This window comes from Papaver somniferum, chromosome 7 (genome assembly GCF_003573695.1).
Source record: "Papaver somniferum cultivar HN1 chromosome 7, ASM357369v1, whole genome shotgun sequence".
Classification (NCBI taxonomy): Eukaryota; Viridiplantae; Streptophyta; class Magnoliopsida; order Ranunculales; family Papaveraceae; genus Papaver; species Papaver somniferum.
In genome coordinates this window covers 199,536,964-199,557,936 of record NC_039364.1, presented here as the reverse complement: position 1 = coordinate 199,557,936, position 20,973 = coordinate 199,536,964, and the positions used below count along the sequence as shown (strand labels likewise).

Genomic DNA, 20,973 nt, shown 5'->3' with positions numbered 1-20,973 from the left:
AGTGGACATCACTAGGATATCTCATCGTCTCGAAAATGTTGAAACGTATTATTTCTCCATCAAACTCCATAGTTAGCGTTCCCTTGTCACATCAATATGGTTTTCGCCGTTTTCATGAAGGGACCCCAAGTAGCAATGGAAGATGAGTCCGGTGAACCTTCATCCATCTCTAACACGCAAAAGTCAGCTGGAAATACTAGTTGATTAACCTGCACAAGAACATCCTCAACAATACCCATTGGGTAAACATTAGAGCGATCGGCTAATTGCAATACAATTCCAGCCTTTTTAAGAGGACCAAGATCGAGTGAGTTATACATAGATGCAGGCATAACATTAACGGATGCACCTAAGTCCAACATAGCTTTGTTAAATGTGGTGTTACCAATTGTGACGGGAATGTCAAAGCTACCGGGATCCTTGCACTTAAGTGGGAGTTTGTGTTGTAAGATTGCCGAAGCATTCTCCCCCACACTTAGCACTTCATTACCTTTGAGCCTTTGCTTATTGGTACACAAGTCCTTCAACACCTTTGCATACTTTGGAACTTGCTTGATTGCATCTATGAGTGGTATGTTCACATGGATCTTCTTGAGAACGTCTAAAATCTCCTTTTCTAGTTCCGCCTTCTTGGAATTTGCAAATCTACGAGGAAAAGGTATAGGAGGAACATAAGTAGAAACCGGAGTTTTAGAGTTAGAAATAGGTACCTCAGAAGTTTGGGGAGAATCCTCATTTTTCTCCTCCAAAACAGGTTCCTTTGGTGTTTCCACCTTGCCCGAATCAGTAACTTCGGGTTGCACAAGTTGTGTACCACTTCTCAACGTAATTGCATTGACACCCTCTTTTGGGTTGATAGGTTGAGAAGGGAGTTTCCCACCATTTTGTGCCTTCAACTGATTCAACTCAATAGCCATAGAACCAACTTGAGTTTGCAACTCCTTAACCGTACTCTCCGTTCTTTGCATAAAAGATTTCAGCAACTCTTCCATACTTGACCCCTGATTTTGAGGTTGTTGTTGTTGTTGTGGAAATTGTTGTTGCTGAAATTGTTGTTGTTGTGGTTGAAATCCACTCGGACGGTTGAAAGTAGGTTGCTGAACCGCTCCTTGCTTGTTGGCATAGCTAAAATTGGGGTGATCTCTCCATCCCGGATTGTAAGTGTTGGAGTAGGGATCATACCGTCTTTGTTGATTTGGAAAGACCATTAGCTTGTTCATTGGTCTTCATACCCTTGAAGAGAACTTGGTATCACCGCGGCTGCAACTTGTTGCATCATTGCTGTCATGTTACCCATTTGTTGACGAAGTTCCTCGACCTCGCTCACTTCATTTACTCTCCTAAGAAGCACATCCGAACCACGACTCAAGAATTGTTGGGAGTTTGCTGCCATGTTCTCAATCAACTCTCTAGCTTGTGTCACCGTCTTGTTCACTAGTGTACCACCACCCGCAGCGTCAAAAAGATTCCTATCACTTGTTTGGAGTCCTTCATAAAAGTATTGGATTATCATTGCATCACTAAATTGGTGGTGAGGGAATCTTGCCACCAATCTCTTGTATCGTTCCCAACATTCATATAAAGATTCTCCCACATTTTGCTTCATCCCGCAAATCTCCTTGCGAATTTGAGTAGCCTTTGATGCTGGAAAATATCTCTCTAAGAAGAGTTTCTTCAACCCATTCCATGTTGTCACACACTTCCGGAGGGCAAATAATATAACCAATCCTTAGCACTATCCGCCAAAGAGAATCGGAAAACTTTCAACATTGCACCATCCGCATCAGTATCCGCTGGAAGGATGTCCATCACAATAGTGTGGAAGTCCATAAGATGCTTGTTTGGGTCTTCATTCACCATGCCATGGAACTTTGGTAATTCTCTAAGCAACCCCGACTTGATCTCGAAAGTAGAGTTTGTTTTAATACACCATTGTTGTGTATCCAACTTGTGAGAAGCCAAGTCCTCGAGTGTACGATTTGCATCACCCATTGCTTCTTTTTCTTCTTCAAAAGGTGGTTGATTAATGATTATTCGTGGAGTTGTAGTAATGAGGTTCAAACTCTCGGACTTGTGAAGGATAATTTTTTAAACTTAATAAAAAAGATAAATATATACAATAAAAATATTAACACTGGTGCGAGAAACTGGGACTAAAGATTCGGCCATTTTTCATTTTCAAGTGGTTCAGAATTAATTCTAGGCAATTGTGTTCAAACAAAACAAATATTATTAACTCTAGTTATTGCAAGATAGATTTTATAAAATATTACTTGTATTTCTTAAGCATGGAATATAAAAAATCCCTAGGACTAAGCATACTCCATCAAATGAAATCACAAGTAATTAATTTAAAATCTTAATTCAATTAAAATTAGTGCAAAAAGTAAATAAAAGAATTAATGAAATTACCACATGGATGAAATTCGACCTCCTCCGTCGTCCCAGTGTTGGGTTTAGCTCATTATGATAAAAACACGCTCAAAATATTTATTTATTGCTCAAAGGGTGTTTACAAGGATGAAAATGGAGATGAAATAATAAAACAGTGAATGTGCGACCCACAGAAAGCGTCCAAAATGAACGACAAAGAAGAAGTGCTATTGTTACTGTAGCTCTAAGACCCACACCTACGACCCACGGCTGTGAGTCTGTTTCACTGTTGATAAACGACTGCTGGTGCAGGTCCGTTCTTCATGTTCTTCATCTTCATCACGAACAGCAGCAGCAGAGAGAATTCGTGATTCTTCCTCTGCAGCTTCCTCTCTTCTCCTCCCAACTCTCGACACCGCTTCACATCACCCTAAGAGACTATTTATACCCATATCACGCATTGAATCTCGTCATAACTCCAAATAATCTTCATTGAACACAAATATTTTCCACGGGCAATAATTTCTATATTTTCTTTCTCCACGCGTTTCTGAGATGTTTCGATCATTCCAATATCTTCTAAATATGTATATGAATCCTCAGAATTATTTTTCTTGCCTTTAGTCTCCTTTAATTTCCATAAATCAACTTGAAACCCTATTTTCCTTTTTTAACTGTTGTGAAAAATATCCGGCGATTGGGCCCAACTCAGGCCATTCCAACACTCAAAATATATTCATATACCCATAAGGAGTCTATCCCTTGAATTTCAGCTCTTTAGTCTACTCATAACCCTTTCAAATCATGCCCGTAAAATCTGCCAGTGTATGAAATAATTTTCCCGCCAAAAATATTTTCAAATTCTGGGAAGAAAGTGACCTCCCCTAATCCATTCCTGGGGTCCCTTTAGCAATTGGGGCGGAAATAGTAATTTTTGGGGCTGAAACAGTAATTTTTCTGGGGTTCCTCCGGGACATTTCTGGGGTTCTTCCGGTGCATTTCTGGAGTGTCTTTAGTACTTTATCCTAGGGTGTAAAACACCACTTTTTGAGCCAATTTTTGCCGCAAGAGCTTATTTCTCTAAAAATACCTATAAAGACATAAAATAACAAAATAAATAGAAAATCGAGTACTAACAATACATACAATTGAGACATATTAGACACATAAATGTGTCTATCAACACCCCCAAACTTATTATTTGCTAGTCCTCGAGCAAAACTAATATTGAAAATAAAATCCTAACTCACTAGGTGTCCCTAGTGACCGAGTTAATCTCGGGAGGGTTTACCAGAGGTGTACCCACAAAACCAATACTCCAGACCCAGCTATCTACAACGAACCTTGGAAGGCACTAAAGAATCTCCTTGGTTGGCATACTTATTGACTACAAGAGGAAGTACCTGATGCGAAATTCCAATTGATGTACACGAGTTTGCACTCAAGCATACTAAAATTCATATATAAGTGACAGAGCTCTACTCAGATAGTTGCACTATGGACATCATATTCGGAGTCAAACTAATCACATGGAAAGATTAAGAGATGGATATAGAAAAACATAGATGGTTTTGATGTTTACTAAGTGAACGGCGTTTCCCATATCTGTCTGAAGGCCTCCGCCAAAATGAACCTATCCTAATGGATTGAGATACTAGTCTGACTAATATCAACACACTGGCATATACAAGGGTACCAGTGGTCGATAACCTAACTCTAGGTCAACACAACTGGCATATACAAGGGTACCAGTGGTCGACTTTATTGAATTTTCCTTTTGGTCGAATGGTCTGGTCTCAAAAAAAATTTTCAACTTTTTTTTTCAACTTTTTTTTTTTTGTAACTCAATCACTCTAATTCATCCTAGCATTGGTAACAACTTGAATCGTGGGCCCCACCTATCACTTAGAGAAACATGGTTTAAAAACAAAAAAAATAAAAATAGAAGTGAAAAGGACTCAACGAGATATGGTGAAACTATCATGTTATTTCTAACACCTGAGCTCTGTGCTTTTATGAATAGACTCTTTAGATGTTTCCATCTATTCAGATTGGTTCCTCAACTCCTACAACCAAAATGCTTCCATCCACTTAGATTGGTTAGTGCCATCCTAAATACGCATAAATTTCTAGGCTCTGGAGTTTATTTATTCATACTGCAACTAAAAAGTTTCTCCCATACCCCCAAACTTAAATCTAACATTGTCCTCAATGTTCTAAAGATGAAATTAAAAGCATGAACAAGGAGAAACTGTTACCATTTGAAGCAAAAGAGATAAGGAAAGATATTACCGTGTTGCATGAGATTGGGTTACCTCCCAAGAAGTGCTAAGTTTAAAGTCTTCAGCCAGACATCGGAAGGAATTAGTCACCTCATAGAATCAAAAAGTAACAGCCGAAATAACTGTGGGTCTTCAAAACCAAAAAGAGCTGACCAAAGGAAACTACAATAACCCAAGAAAGTGAACAAGGATAACATGCCCTTATCTAGTTTCCTGATTAAGATATTTATATCTAATTGTGGTTCAGGTTCTAAGAAAGGGTCTAAATAAAATATTTTCATAGGTTGCGTTTCTTCATAGGTGGGATCCGAATCATTAGGTCCTAGAGTCTGGAAAAACTCAGATATGATCTTAGAAGCGCACAATAATAACCTAAATAACTGAGGATCCTCTAAGTCAATAAGATTTGACTTACAATATTGACCAAAATGAGAGTAGTGGTCATTCTTAAGCAAATGTGTCGATTCTAATTTCCTAAAGCATTTAGGTTTAGTCTCACAACTTAATATTCGACACATTTGAAATATAAACGTTCCCACATTTGGAAGAAAACTATTTGGTGGGAAAACAAAGTCAATCTGGGTATCATAGCCTGGGAAAACCACATCAACCAGAGGATGGGTTTCTAACGACTGAACTTCTTCCTGGACATCATTAGGTTCGGGAAAACGAGTATGAAGGTAATCTTGCAAAATGGTCGAGGCAGAGATATCAAGTCCTAAGTGTGGGGACTTTCTGAGAGTTAAAGGTAAGGCACTAGGAAAGTGATAATCACCCCCAAACTTAGAGTTTTCAGTGTCTCTAGATAGACCTCTAATTATTTCTTGAATTTCCGTATCTTCAGAGTCCTTAAAATATTCAAGAGATTCTTCTAAGTTATATCAGGTAGTGCATCTTTACTCATCTCTACGGGTCTATCTTCTTCTTCCAAGACTATTGTTTCTAAGTCGCTAGACTCTAAAACAGTATTTTCGAAATGAACCCGTTCCTCTAAACCACTATCGGCTTCGTAATCAAAAGGAAAAACTACATCGTCTAAAACGGTGGTATCCCTAATCAAATCCTCGTCCTTTTGAATAGGTGAATAATCATAAAAATTATTTGGATTTTAACTAGAAATAATATAATCACTATACAGCTCAATTGGATTACTAGACTCCTGATCACTATGCCTACATATTTCAGATTCTTCATTACTGCTATCCTCATCATCATAGTACGAAGATGATTGAACCTTATCCAAATAAGTAATGTCTTTTATTCTAACCTCGTCCTCTAGATTAGGCAAATATTCACTATTTACATCAAGGGTAAAATTGGAAACACTATTTTGGAAATTTAGATCTTTTAGAGAAGTTCCATTCTGGGTGTCTAACAAAATCTTTTGGGCCGACTCACATGAATTCCTGACGTAATCTAGGAAATCAGGTAAAGAAAGTTCACTCATTGCATTATTTTCGTCCATAACTAAGTTATTCATTTCAGCGAACTTACGTGTTGTCTCAGCTAACTTACGTGTCGACTCAAGTAAAGAGGAATTAGCAGAATTTTTCTCGTATGACTGATGGTTGTGAGGATAGTGATTGGGCTCACCATGGTATGAACCATAAACTTGAAAAGTTTTCCGTTCCCAACCACTATTCCCACCATGGTAATAAAACTGATGATGTCCATATTCAAATTCAGGTCGATATTCATTGTATTGGCTTCTATCATACCAGCTCGACATTCTTAATAATCACAAACAAGGATGACTCGACCAAATCAAACCTATAAAATCTAGCAAACAAAAAGCATGATGGCTCCACTTAGATTGTTTCTAGACCAGCTTCTATCTTTCGAAAGGGAATTCGTTACAATTTAAGCAAACCCCTCTGAAATCAATCCGAGTCAAAGTAAGTTGAATTGAGGCGAGGGAAGCTCAGTGGAGCTTTGATACCCAAGGCCTCACCGCTATCACAAGGCGGCGCAGTCACGCATTCAACTCACAGAAACTATCATGAACTTTGGAGTGTGCTTAAAGAGCAACCAATATTTTTCGAGCGAGTTTCCTATTAAGCTCGTTACCCTGTCGGTTTCGTTCTATTCCAAATTTTAAGCTTGGGTTCGCGTTAGGTTTCGTTTTCCTAAGGCGGGCAAGAAGGGAGCGGTGATGAAATCCGAACCCTTATCTTGTATTGGCCAGGCCTTGCCCTTTACTAGGAATTTAAAAACAGTCCAAATTCGTCCTCAATCAATGAATCACCTTAAGGAATACAGTAAACCCGCTGATAGGAGATTCACGAGTGTTTCGATGGACTTACCTCCCGTACCAGACGGGGGATGAACCGTTGAAGTCGACTCGGGCCACGACTCCTATGTCATGTACGAACCCGAGGGGCCGAGACGATATAGTAATCGTCGTCCTTCCCTGCACACAGTTTATATAAATATTTTTTTTTAACAATAATACCCTTCCGTAGGGTTAAAAAAAAAGAATAAAGTCCAATTGTCCAGAATAAAGTCCAAATAAAAAGTCCAAAAATTATGAAAAATAAAGCCTATTTACAAATCCTAAAAAAAAATTATGTCTTTTTTTTCTTCTCTTTTAGCTTTTAGCTTTAAGCTTTTTGTTCCCAAGTCCTTAGTATTCCACTTCGAACCTGTAAATCAAAGACACAAAAAGAAACGTAAAAAGGAACAAATAATAGTAAAAAAAATAATAAAAACCTAAAAATTCTACCTAAGCACAAATCCACGTCGGCGGCGCCAAAATGATTAATGATTTTTCGTGGAGTTGTAGTAATGAGGTTCAAACTCTCGGACTTGTGAAGGATAATTTTGTAAACTTAATAAAAAAGATAAATATATACAATAAAAATATTAACACTGGTGCGAGAAACTGGGACTAAAGATTCGGCTATTTTTCATTTTCAAGTGGTTCAGAATTTAATTCAAGGCGATTATAGTTCAAAACAAAACAAATATTAACTCTAGTTTATTGCCAAGATAGATTTTATAAAATATTACTTGTATTTCTTAAGCATGGCATATCAAAAATCCCTAGGACTAAGCATACTCCATCAAATGAAATCACAAGTAATTAATTTAAAATCTTAATTCAATTAAAATTAGTGCAAAAAGTAAATAAAAGAATTAATGAAATTACCACATGGATGAAATTCGACCTCCTCCGTCGTCCCAGTGTTGGGTTTAGCTCATTATGATAAAAACACGCTCAAAATATTTATTTATTGCTCAAAGGGTGTTTACAAGGATGAAAATGGAGATGAAATAATAAAACGGTGAATGTGCGACCCACAGAAAGCGTCCAAAATGAACGACAAAGAAGAAGTGCTATTGTTACTGTAGATCTAAGACCCACACCTACGACCCACGGCTGTGAGTCTGTTTCACTGTTGATAAACGACTGCTGGTGCAGGTCCGTTCTTCATGTTCTTCATCTTCATCACGAACAGCAGCAGCAACAGAGAGAATTCGTGATTCTTCCTCTGCAGCTTCCTCTCTTCTCCTCCCAACTCTCGACACTGCTTCTACATCACCCTAAGAGACTATTTATACCCATATCACGCATTGAATCTCGTCATAACTCCAAATAATCTTCATTGAACACAAATATTTTCTACGGGCAATAATTTCTATATTTTCTTTCTCCACGCGTTTCTAAGATGTTTCGATCATTCCAATATCTTCTAAATATGTATATGAATCCTCGGAATTATTTTTCTTGCCTTTAGTCTCCTTTAATTTCCATAAATCAACTTGAAACCCTATTTTCCTTTTTTAACTGTTGTGAAAAATTTCCGGCGATTGGGCCCAACTCAGGCCATTCCAACACTCAAAATATATTCATATACCCATAAGGAGTCTATCCCTTGAATTTCAGCTCTTTAGTCTACTCATAACCCTTTCAAATCATGCCCGTAAAATCTGCCAGTGTATGAAATAATTTTCCCGCCAAAAATATTTTCAAATTCTGGGAAGAAAGTGACCTCCCCTTAATCCATTCATGGGGTCCCTTTAGCAATTGGGCGGAAATAGTAATTTTTGGGGCTGAAACAATAATTTTTCAGGGGTTCCTCCGGGACATTTCTGGGGTTCTTCCGGTGCATTTCTGGAGTGTCTTTAGTACTTTATCCTAGGGTGTAAAACACCACTTTTTGAGCCAATTTTTGCCGCAAGAGCTTATTTCTCTAAAAATACCTATAAAGACATAAAATAACAAAATAAATAGAAAATCGAGTACTAACAATACATACAATTGAGACATATTAGACACATAAATGTGTCTATCAGTGGTTCTTGTTCAACCGGAACCTCTTGTTCTATAACTTCTTCTTCTTGCTAGAAAGTCTCTTCTTCTACTTCCAACTCTTGTTCTTCCATCTCGTCAATTCTTGCTTGAAGTATTGTTCCTTCACGAGTATTTATCCCGCACCTTGGATAGTTCCAATTTTTGGAAGCCAGGGATTAGTACCTGAAAAACAATTCTCAAAAACAAGTGAGAACAAGAGACAAGAAACAAAAAGCAAAGATGTAAGCAGAAATGATGATAAGAAACTAAAAACTTAATAACTAGTCGTATTCCTCCCCGGCAGCGGCGCCAAAATTTGATCGTTGTCGTATGCGTCAAAAATAAATTCACTTTCCTAAAGTATATGATAAGAAAGAATTCGTTTCCACAGAGAGGCGATTGTAGCTATTAAGTATTCAATTTCCTAAGTAACCAATTAGGGGGATTATTGATTTTATAAAGCAATATGAATTAAATTAAAAGCAAAGTAAATAGTAGAATGTAATCAATGAGAGAAAGATATTGGTCAAGGAATTCATCTTCTATCTTAAACAAGTGCTTACATTCATGATTAGAATTATAATTTAATCTCTTTTATTATCAAAATCCTAGAGAATCAAGAGAGCAAGATAATCTATTAATTTCCTAAGTTCATCAACATACACATTAGAGCTGGGTATGTGAATTCTACCTAAAGAATAACCTAACGCCTTGCGCTAATTAAGTTCAATTCCCAGGAGCATTAAGTTTTGGAAATAGGCTAATCAATGCAATTGTCATACATTGTGCATGACAATTCGTACAAAGGTCAAACTCTACATATGATTACAAGAGTGTATCACTACAAACCGTAATCATATCATGCTCTTGTATTTGGGGTTATCGCTTGATGAAAAACCCTAAAATAGCTATGGACAAGTATGCAAGTTCAATTAATTGGCCACTTAACTAACCAAACATCTAAGTCCTATCACAATACATCAATCATGTGATTATTAAAACAATAGAGATTTGAACGATAATCAAGAGAGAAAACTAATGCATTAGTCAAGCACAAGTTGTAGATATAGGACTACATCCTTAACCAATAATATAAGATTTAGCTACTCATATCTATGGAGTTCATCATAATCAATAATCAAATAAAGAAGATGAAAAATAAATGCGAAAGCAAACCCTAGTTGTGTAAACAAAAGCGGATCTCTCCTTAGCTCCAAGTAGAATACGTCCTCCTAAAAGTTGTAGAAGTCTTCTCTTTTATAGCTCCTCTTGTTCCAAAATTAGGTCCAAGTCTTCAAAGTCCATTAGATGAAAATCCACGTAGCCCAAAAGTGAGAAAAACCCATGTAAAAACTCTGTCAAATCGTCGCCGGAAGTTGGCCGAAAAAGTGTCTCAGGTGACCGGCAAAGTCCGCACGCTCACCGGTCAAACGGGTCAACTCGGTCAAGGTCAGACGGGTCAACTCGATCACAGTCATACCGAGTCAGAGGCTGAGTCAAACAACTCAGCTAGAGTCAGAGTCTAACTGGTCATATATTCTGGTGCACAATCATTGTGCATAATAGCTCCTTAGCCAGCCATCTTGGTTGTGCATAACTTTGCTGCCATCTTGGCTCTTCCATTCTCTCTAATTCAATATCAGCTGCTTCTTTACTTCCATTACCTGTACTTCCTGTCACCAACACAGATAACCACCTCAAATAACTTCAAGCACAACTGCAATACCACTTCATTTATCTTGCTTCTCCATTACAGCTCTCATTTTATAGCTTCAGTCTCCACTGCAATGAACTGCAGATTAAGTACTACCATCAACTGCTTATTGCAGTCATCTATCAGCTTCAGTTTCTTCTTACGATGCCTCAAATTCATTACCAAAGCAAACCCATATCACCAATTCCTTAACTGATTCTCACCATCAACACAGCATCAAATCAAAGCAACAACACCACACAACCCCATTCATCTGAAATCATCTCCCACATCCACTGGTACATCACCTTGCTGCTTGAATTCATCATCAACTTCCTACAAATTGGTCTCAATTCCTTCAGGACAGTAACCCATTTCCAAAATCAACAACAAACCCCCAACATTTCCATCTCAGATTCAACCAATTTCTCTGCATCTCGATCTCGTCTCTTCCGGAAACAACAGCAGCAGTGGCTGCTTTCTTTTTTCGATTTCAGCTGCTAATGATTTGGGAAGAGAAATGTTAGGGTTAGGATATAGAAGTTGGGTCTGGATCAAGGTAATATGGGCCAGATTCAGACACCCCAGTACTTTAGATAAGGGTCACCCAGATGATAACCCCTTAACCTCAGCTCGTCTGTATTTAGTACTCCTCCAAATAGAGTTTCCCCTTAACTTTGATTGGGCTCCAGATAGTGTTCACCATGGGATGACAACTATGCTCTTTTGCTCAAATCGGGTGAACGCTCTTTTCTTCTCTTGAATTCTTCCACCAACAGCAGCCGTCTCTTACTTCTCATATCCACTTCTTCTCTACAATTTCTCTTCATCACTAAAGCAGTCGTGCTAATCAAACATAAATTTGCATCACTAAAGCCGACATGCTTTTCAAACAAAAATTAAGAAATAGAAGCAAATAATGAGAAATAGTTTGTCTCCAACAGCATTTGCATCTTTTTGCCTTGTTCTTCTTCCTTTGTTCCAAATGACTCCAAAGTACCTAAATACTCAAAAACAAAACATAAGATACATAATTTACAAGAAAACTTAGAAAAGAAAGCATAAATACTAGATATAAAATTAGGTGTTTTAGACACCTATCACATAGATACACCACATAACGGCATAGAATCACCACTACCGGCATACCTTAACAAAGTATCGACCATGCCGTGACCAAAACACGGCATAGGAAATTCAAACCATTGCATGCCGGGAACCATTACCGGCATTGCCAAATAATTGTCGTGGACGCCGACAATGTCTAGGAAGTTCCTGGATATGAAAACACCTTTGCCGGTACATACTTAAAATTGAAACACATGCGGTAACAAGGTACCGACATGGAATCTAACCTAAAACCTATGCCAGTACCCGTAAGAAAATCCTAGGGTTCTCTGTTTATTAGAAGCTCAATACCGGCATGGTATTCAACCTAATTTTAATGCCGTAACAGGGTTCCGGTGTGATCTTCATCCTAAATCGAATGCCGTAACTAAGTTCCAGTGTGGTCTTCAACCTAAATCGAATGCCATAACACAGTGCCGGTGTGGTCTTCATCCTAAATCGAATGCCGCTACACTGTTCCGGTGTGGTATTCATACTAAATTGAATGCCGGAAGCTACTGAAACTCAACTTTTTCAGTTAGGGTTTGCGATTTTGACCTAAACCCATAGCTACAAATCAATTGAAACACTAATTAAACAGTTCTAAATCCTTCTCACAGAATCCATGTTTGTGAGAGGTTGATCGTCCGAGTTCTCTTGTTCTTCTTCCTCTTGCTCTTGAGCAATCAAAGCAATCCTCTTTTCTTGTTTTTGTTGAGCAATCGATTTTGATTTCGATTGAGCATCTGATTTATTTCGTGGAGGCATTCTTATGGGTTGGTTTTAATCGACGAAGAAATTTTTGATTCAACGGTTAATCGTAAAGTATATGAAGAACGACGAAGAAGAGGAGAGGAAGATGGATGAAAAAAAAATTCAAAACCTAACCCTAACACACGAGTATGCCGGCACTCAAATGGGGGATAACTGATTTTGTATTTGGTTTTGATTTTAAGTTTTTTATTTTGTAGAAAGGGTATAACAGTCTTTTCATAATGTTTTTTAATTAATCAAAGGGTGTTTTAGTATTTTCTCCCCAAAAAACACCCCTTAGCAGACACCTTTGGTTGGGGGAAGTAATTCATATCCCCCAATTAGTTTTGATATTCCCCAATCCCGCGTTCCTAATTTACCCTGATTAATAAGTGGTAATTCGGTGATTAATTTATGTTTAATCTTGTTAACCTAGAAATTAACTAATGTTAATTCACCATCAAAACATGATTATTTTTTTTGGAAAACGTCAACCCAGAATCGGTAGATGTTCATGCACTCGTAAATCTATTGATCAAAATCGGTTAATAAAATCCAAAATACATATTGTAAATTAACTCAAAAATGATATGTATTTACATAAGAATACGCCCACAATCGATAAATATACTTCATCACAACATTAACTTTAAAATAAAAGATAAAATAGTTAATCTTGAATTTGGTTTGCTTCAGCCCGGTTAGGCTTCTAAATTAACTTTCAAATAAGAAAGATGATCAAATCTTAAATTAATATGACTTAGAAATATTTCATCACAACAATTTTCAAGAGGCATATTATACGGACTCCGAGCATTTGGTATTGAGGGCTTTTATGGATATAAATGCCCTATATGTCTATAAGGGGAGCCCTAATCAATAAAAAAATCTAAAAATACCCCTTACTCTTTAATAACTAACATAAAATCAAAAATTAAATCTGTCTAACCTAAATATCCATCGGCTTCTCCTCTTCTTCCCCTCCTCCATCGCTCGTTCTTTCTCTTTTCCTATTTTTTCTTCTTCAACAACGATCAAGATTCAAAACAAATATCCAAACACCGTATTATTCACCAGTAATGACTTCAATCAAGTAAGAATTAAAAAACGCATCTTTTTTTTTTGGTTTTTATTGCATGAATAGATTAGATTTGCTGAAATTAGGTTTCCAAAAATAAGTTTCAGAACTATCTAAGATTGGGAGTTCTTATTTTCCAAACCATAGCCTTAATTACGGTTTGGGAAGTCATATTTCCAGAACATAGATGAAATTGTCAGGGCAAAATTTGAACCCAATTTTCCCATTGTAGGTGCTCACTTCCCACCGTAGGAGAATATTACTTAGTTTAGTTAATCAAATCATTAACAATAATTAATCGAGGACATTCTAGTTATTAACAAGAGTAATAGGATATAGGGAGAGTAGTAGGATAAGGGAATCTATTGATTACTATTTCATGACTTGATTCAGTCCTCTTGTGAGTCTTCAAAACCAGAACTTGGAACCCGTATAATAAGCTTCATTTTTTTAAATCGTAGATTTACTCCTACATTTCATTGTCTCACCGAGTTCCAAGTAAGGTAAAATTGGAAAGGTGTATAAATTAACAATTAGAAATTTGAAACACTAGCTAAAGGAAATAATAATAACCCTCAATTTTTTTCTATCTTAAAAAACCCAGCATTTTTAGGGGCGGTCCCGAAGAAATTAGGGACAGCTTTTTTGGTTATGGGATGTCCTAGTGTTAGAAAAATACATAAATGCCCTTTTACAATTGGTAGTTTAGTATTGTTTTTAGCAACCGATTATGACCTTGTTCTTCTATTATCTTTGCTTTGTTTTGAAAAATTAAATTTGGGGCTACGACCACAATCAGTAGATGATCAACATCACACAACTACCGATTGTTTATGTACAAATTCGAAGTTTCATTTGTTTTGGAAATATTGAATTTTGGACTATTCTCACAGTCGGTAGATAATGAACATCACTAAACAACCGAATGTAAAAGTTAGAGAAATTTGAAATTTCATTATTTTTGGAAAAGTTGAATTTGGGGCTACTATCACAATCGGTAGATAATGAACATAACTTATCTACCGATTACGAAAATAGAGAAATTCAAAATTCCGTTAGTTTTGAGAAAACTAGATTTGGGGCCACTATCACAATCGGTAGAAAATGAACATAAGTTATCTACCGATTGTACAATAGGTAGAGAATAAACATCAGTTATCTACCGATTATGAAAATAGAGAACTTCAAAATTCCGTTAGTTTTGAGAAAACTAGATTTGGGGTGACTATCACAATCGGTAAATAATAAACATCAGTTATCTACCGATTATGAAAATAGAGAAATCCAAAATTTCATTAATTTTGAGAAAACTAAATTTGGGGCCACTATCACAATCGGTAGACAATCGGTCGATAATAAACATCACTTAACCGATTATGAAAATAGAGAAATTCAAAAATCCATTAATTTTGAGAAAACTAGATTTGGGGCGACTATCACAATCGGTAGATAATGAACATCACTTATCTACCGATTGTGTTTCTCTATTAGAACAAAAGAGTATAATCGGTAGATAAAGTATTATATTATCTACCGATTCTGGAACGTTAATGGCGTTGAATGCATTCAATCGTCTATCTAATCGTTATTGAACCTTTAACATGATATTCTTCATGATGTTTCTCACCTTATTCTTCATACTCATCCATGTTTGTAGTTGATTTAAGAAAAAATGGTTTTCTCTCACTTTTTCTTCCTTTTTTTTCTTCTTCTTCTACTCTTAAACCATAAAACTCAAAAACTAAAATCGTTTTCCTCCATATATCACTTTCTTCCGATTTAAAAGTTAACGTCCGATTATCATTTTGACTACCGATTATTAAGGATAATTTGGTCATTATGAAAAACGGGAGATAAGGAGTGGCTTCGTTTTAGGTTTGGTGACCGTTTTTGTCTTATTAATCGCCCCTAAAAATGTCAGGTAAAAAAAAAAATCTACGAAAAGCACTTATTAGACTATAAAAACCTATTTACGTACACTGCACCCTGACACAATTCAAAATATCCAATTCTCATTTACTAACCAATCAACTTACTTCTCAGTTGATCAATTGATACCATGGTTACACCAAGATTGGTGATCAATCATGCAGTATAACTCCCATTATGCTAAAACACATTAAAAGCCATATGCTTAAAAGTTAAAAGTCCTAAATTTGTCTGGTTCTCAGTGTTAAAAACAGTTGGGTTTATTCAAAAAAGATGAAAGAAAAAACTGATAATATTCTTACACTTCGGTACTGGATACATACATGTTAATGGCCACACAGATTAAATCCCAAGTGAGTAATGTAATTCCTTCAAATCCTTCCATTACACCTCCCCACTTAACATACAAGTATAGAGAAAATATTCGTAATTTAACTTGCTATAACCAGAATGATCGGATTTGTTTTTTTACCCGAACCATAATATTCTCTCTCTTCGTTATCGCTTTCCTCAAATGAAGGATCAATATATCTGTGTTTCTGAAAAAGACCACCCCAATATGTAGAACGAACCATTTCAACAAATAATGGCAACTGTAACCACGCAAACAAGGCCACTGGACAACAACCAAACAACACTATTGGAACTGAAGCCCATGCATATCTAGTTCCGACCACAATATATAGTGATGCATCAAAAGCTATCAATATGGCCGCCATGGATATGAATAGAGTTGCAAGGCCTATTATTAGTTTTTGTGGCAGGGACTTGAGGAAATCTCTTTCTGCATATCGTGATGTATATATAGCTAAGAACATGAGGACCGATGTTATAGAAGAGAATAGAGCCAACGCATCAGCTATTGCAAACACGGAAATGATATTTCTCCCAAGAAAATTGGAGTACCATTCTTCTTAGTGCTACTGCTACTACTACTATCACTGACATTACCCCCGGGAACAGTGAAAGCAGCTGCAAATGCTACAGTAGCAATGAGGGCACCAACTATCATGCAGGAACCAGATGTATCCTTCATCCAATCCTCACTTTTTTTCAGCAAATCTTTGTGTTTCTCAGTAAATATTAACTGAGCTGTATCCCCTTTGTAATTTCTCTTAAACTTATCATTTTCAGATATAATACTTTCCACCCCCTAATGACAATGTAATTCCAAAAAATTAGTAGGCTGATTTAGAAACAAATAAACAATATTAATATCGCAGTTGATATCATGATAATTAATACCATCAGTTGTCGACCAAAATCAAATAATATTATTGACCAAAGTTGTAGCTCAAATCCTTCCAGTAAAGTGCTCAAATCCTTCCAGTAAAGTGAAATCTAAACTAAGTGACTCGTGCTAAATATGTTGCTATTCATACGGAAGACGAAACTATCACCCTTACCTTGAACCATTGAACTTCTCGCTGCATCTGAAGAGCTGCGCCCGAGATTAGATTGAGTTGAGCAGAAGGTGCCAACTTGGCAGCGTCATGCAAAATAGTGTTGCTGTTATCATCTGTTCTAGAAACTAGATCGATCTTATCGTCACCAGTGTCGTCACAGGTTTCGCATATGAGGTTCACTATCATTTCATTCCGTTCTTCAATAGCCATTTCTATCATGCTTTGTTCTGGTATCCTATACCAAATCAGGAAATTAAATTTTTCGAGACACTCCACTATGAATTCTGTAACACCATGCTTTATAGCTGCCTTAATGACGTTGGGATTACTGTTCAAAAAATTTAATAACTCAAATCTACCAAAGGTTGTGTTATCGAGTTCCTCTAACATTTGTTTAAGCAGCGCATTGGCTTGTTTGTGCATCGACTTTTGTATGTATAGTTGTTTGACTTGAGGCACTGAAAAAGAAACAAAGCAAAGACACCATTGATTAAACTGTATATTCCCTACCTAGAAGGTCGAAGCAACACTTGAATGTATCGTGCTAGCACTTATAAGAATTAATAAAATAATCAAGATAGGAAAACTAAACTCAATGAGACATTTCATGCACACTTTACCTCGTTTCAAGTAAGGCATGAGGTATATGGCCATTGCTCCTGTATCGCTTGTTGAGGATTCTTTTGAGTTTTCGGAAAGGCTTTCTTCAACTACTTCCCTGTCTTCTGAGTTTTCGAGAAGACTTTCTTCAACTGCTGCAGGGTTCCCTTCATCTCCTTCGGTGCCTTCAGATGAATCCTCTGAAGGGTTGTCTTCGTCTCTTTCATATGTAGAATCTATATCCACATGAATTGCTATATGAACAATCTATTTGAATAGATGAATATCCAGTCGAGATAAAAACAAGAAAAGAACTGATCTAGCATAAGAGAAACTACATATAATAGTTTCTTGAGTAACTTTTTAGATAATTACTGCTCATCTTAAACATTATGTTCTGGAGATGACCAACTAACATGAATAAATGCATTGCCGCCACCATGTCAGCTTAGCGCCACTTCGAAATGAGAACGGCCTTCGAACCAACAACTCTAATCCACACATATCATGTACTAGTGATTTCTCCATAACCAATTTTGGAAACCGTCTGACTAGAGATAACGCCATACCTACAAACAAAAGGATTTAGTTATCACTACATAAGTACAAAGGTTCAGAAAACGTCCGCCAATATAAGTAATTAAGCTAAGTTATATGGAAAAATATAAATAGCACAATGACTGTAACTATCTCCTATCTAATATCACTTCCTGGAATTTTATACCTCGAACTAGGACCTCTTTGGCAGGGAGTAGCAAGAGTTTCACGTTAGGAGAGATTATAAAAATTGTCTACTGGTATCTAATTATATGTATATGATCTCACAGCATTCCTTACAGCGGCTTAGTTGACAACAGATATGAATTAATAACCAACTGGGTTCCTTGTATCTAACATTAGTGTAGATTCTATAGACGTACTTGCCCGTTTGTATTAGACCTAATCATGTATATGAAATTTCCAATCATACTTCACATGCAAAAAGTGTTAGTTTTGTTTACCCACCATAAAAATTGGCATCAATTGCACTGCATAATAACCTGGCACCATCATGACCCAAGAACGGACTTGGTTCCATATCTCTAGTTTTAGAGTAAAGACAACTATCTTCTTCTGTCCAATCGTAACATGACGGAGAGCAACTTCTAAAGGTATCATTCCTTTATTATCTCGTATCTGAGTCAATCCAGGGTTCTTATTTAGCATTATGGTAGCACCTTCAGTATATCCATACCTCGCTGCCATATGGAGCGCTGTGAAACCATTCTCACTTGTTTTATACTCGAGCACCTTTTTAGGCATGAGTTCCACAATCTGCTTCACAAAATTCACCTCTGCTTTATGGTAAATAGCTAAATGCAATATGGTAGATGAGTCATATGTGATCCCAAGTTCTATTGCTTCAGGATTCTCAGTAAGAACCTTTTCAGCCCTTTCCCAGTCACTTGTTTTTACTGAGACGAAAAGTTCGTCAGTGATTTCATTATCAACCAAAATCGCCACCTGATCATCCACTTCTCAACGTCACATGCAGAAGCAAAACTAACAATTAGTAAATATCAGCATGAAAATATGAAATCAAAACCTAACATACATAATTTATCAAAAAGCCATACATACAGCTTACCAACTTTTGGTGGCTTCTTTTGTTCATCATAAACAGCAGGCACTTCTGTGATCCCTTGTTTACCAGTGTTACTACTGCTGTGATCTCTGGTGTCGATAATGTTGTGATGCGACATTAGGCATCCAATAAATACACCAAATTGAACAAATTCAGACAAAGATACATAATCTGCATTCATACATCTCTAACATTTTAAACTATGATTACACTGCTGTTCGCTTCATTTGTTTTCAAATAAACAAATATTTTTTAAAAATAAAAATTGGCAAAATCTTGAGGGAAGAAAGTTAACTTATACTCCCTCCGTTTCAAAATAATAGGGCTTGTTTGTGTGTAAATTTGCACATAAACAAGCCTATTATTTTGAAACGGAGGTAGTAAATATTTTATAAAAATAGACAAATATTTCAAGTTAGAAGAAATTGAGACTCACCTAAACCTTACCTCAGACAGAAGAAAGCAAAATGACTTTTGAAGACCCATAATCGACAAAAATATGAAATGCGCACAAAACGCTTTGGCAACATACAAATTAATGTCTGTATACATTGAATTAAAGAACTCATACTTAATCATGTACCTTGCTGTTTATATTGATCAGATGATGGGTTCTGGCCAACTTTATTTTTGTAATTATTGTTGCTTCTTAAAATATCCAACACTTGCTGTTGATTATTTTCTTGAGATTCTACTATTCTAGTTTGAGATTCTACGAGTCCTTTTAGTAATGCTTCAAGCCTACCAAGAGATTCAACTTGCAGCTGACCTAATCGCATCACTTCCTGCTGAGATCGATGATCACAATCATCATCACCTACACCTCTAGCAGACATGGTTTTTATGGAGGAAATATATGGAAAGAGAGAGTGTGTGCGTGCGTGTGTGTGTGTGTGTTTGTGAAAACCAAGGATGTGAAGAGTGTCTAATATATACCAGTACTCAAGACATGCAGGGGTTCAGTATATGTTAAACATGAATTTCTTTTCTTTATTCTTTTCTTCTCAAGGGAGAAATGCTTTCATTTCAAGCTTCAGACAATTCTAAAACCCTTGGAGAAGTAATGCTTTGAAGCAAGCTTTTGAAAAACACAAGAAGGGAAGCTACAACTGGAATTTGTCACTAGATCTCGTGACTTAATTAAACAATGAACTATCGGCTTCTGGAAGATAGTGTACCAGCAAATGCAACTTCAATTCAAATCATCCTAAATCAACTTTATTCAAATCATCCTAAATCAACTTTTAATAAAACTTGATAGACTTCTTCCACAAAGTCAGTTGTCAATTAAAAAAGAACTTCATGCCCATTGTTCTCGACACTAGGTGTAATCTATGCACTGCAAGAAACAATTCTAACAACAGTGACCTTGATGAATACCAAGCAGTTCTTCAGTATTACACTAAAACACATACTGACTGCAAGAATTTCACTTTCCAAAATTCCACAAGTTAAGAATGAACCCGCAGAAAGTCAAACCCATATTTAAGCAATCCCCCCACCCCAAATTCACCATCCACGGAGAAATGTACCTAATCCATTTTTGGATCATGTTTCCCCTCACCTACTTACTTGACTGAATACCTATGACCCAAAGATCCAGAGGGTTACTAGTAAGAAAACATCCCCATTTATTTATCCATGTGGTTTATACATGTTCCTCACCTTTATAAACTTTCAATCCAACATTCTAGTGCAGTTTTAAGTGTCTGTTTACCATCTTGTTTCAGAATCACCCATCTTTTCTTTCTCTAATATGTGATTCCAACAATCAAAATGACATATGAATTACCCAAGGTTGACTAAACGCTGGAAAGAACACTCAAAGAGAACA

At 36.6% G+C, this 20,973-nt stretch overlaps 1 protein-coding gene across 3 annotated transcripts; it reads right to left on the bottom strand.

Annotated features, from left to right (window-relative positions):
* Positions 1 to 15,770: 15,770 nt before the first annotated feature.
* Positions 15,771 to 20,616, bottom strand: LOC113299365. Of its 3 annotated transcripts, none has more exons than XM_026548385.1 (5): positions 18,521 to 18,833; positions 17,891 to 18,084; positions 17,536 to 17,751; positions 16,916 to 17,373; positions 15,771 to 16,662 (listed from the first exon to the last, which is right to left on the bottom strand). In XM_026548385.1, the coding sequence occupies exons 2-5, from the start codon at positions 17,955 to 17,957 to the stop codon at positions 16,369 to 16,371; spliced, it is 1,035 nt and encodes a 344-aa protein (XP_026404170.1). In that variant the 5' UTR covers positions 17,958 to 18,084; positions 18,521 to 18,833; the 3' UTR covers positions 15,771 to 16,368. The 3 variants fall into 3 exon arrangements, with proteins under 3 accessions (XP_026404170.1, XP_026404168.1, XP_026404171.1); XM_026548383.1 differs by having other exon boundaries at positions 17,932 to 18,084; XM_026548386.1 differs by lacking the exons at positions 15,771 to 16,662; positions 16,916 to 17,373 and adding exons at positions 19,143 to 19,310; positions 19,723 to 20,616 and having other exon boundaries at positions 17,554 to 18,084; positions 18,521 to 19,029.
* Positions 20,617 to 20,973: the final 357 nt, after the last annotated feature.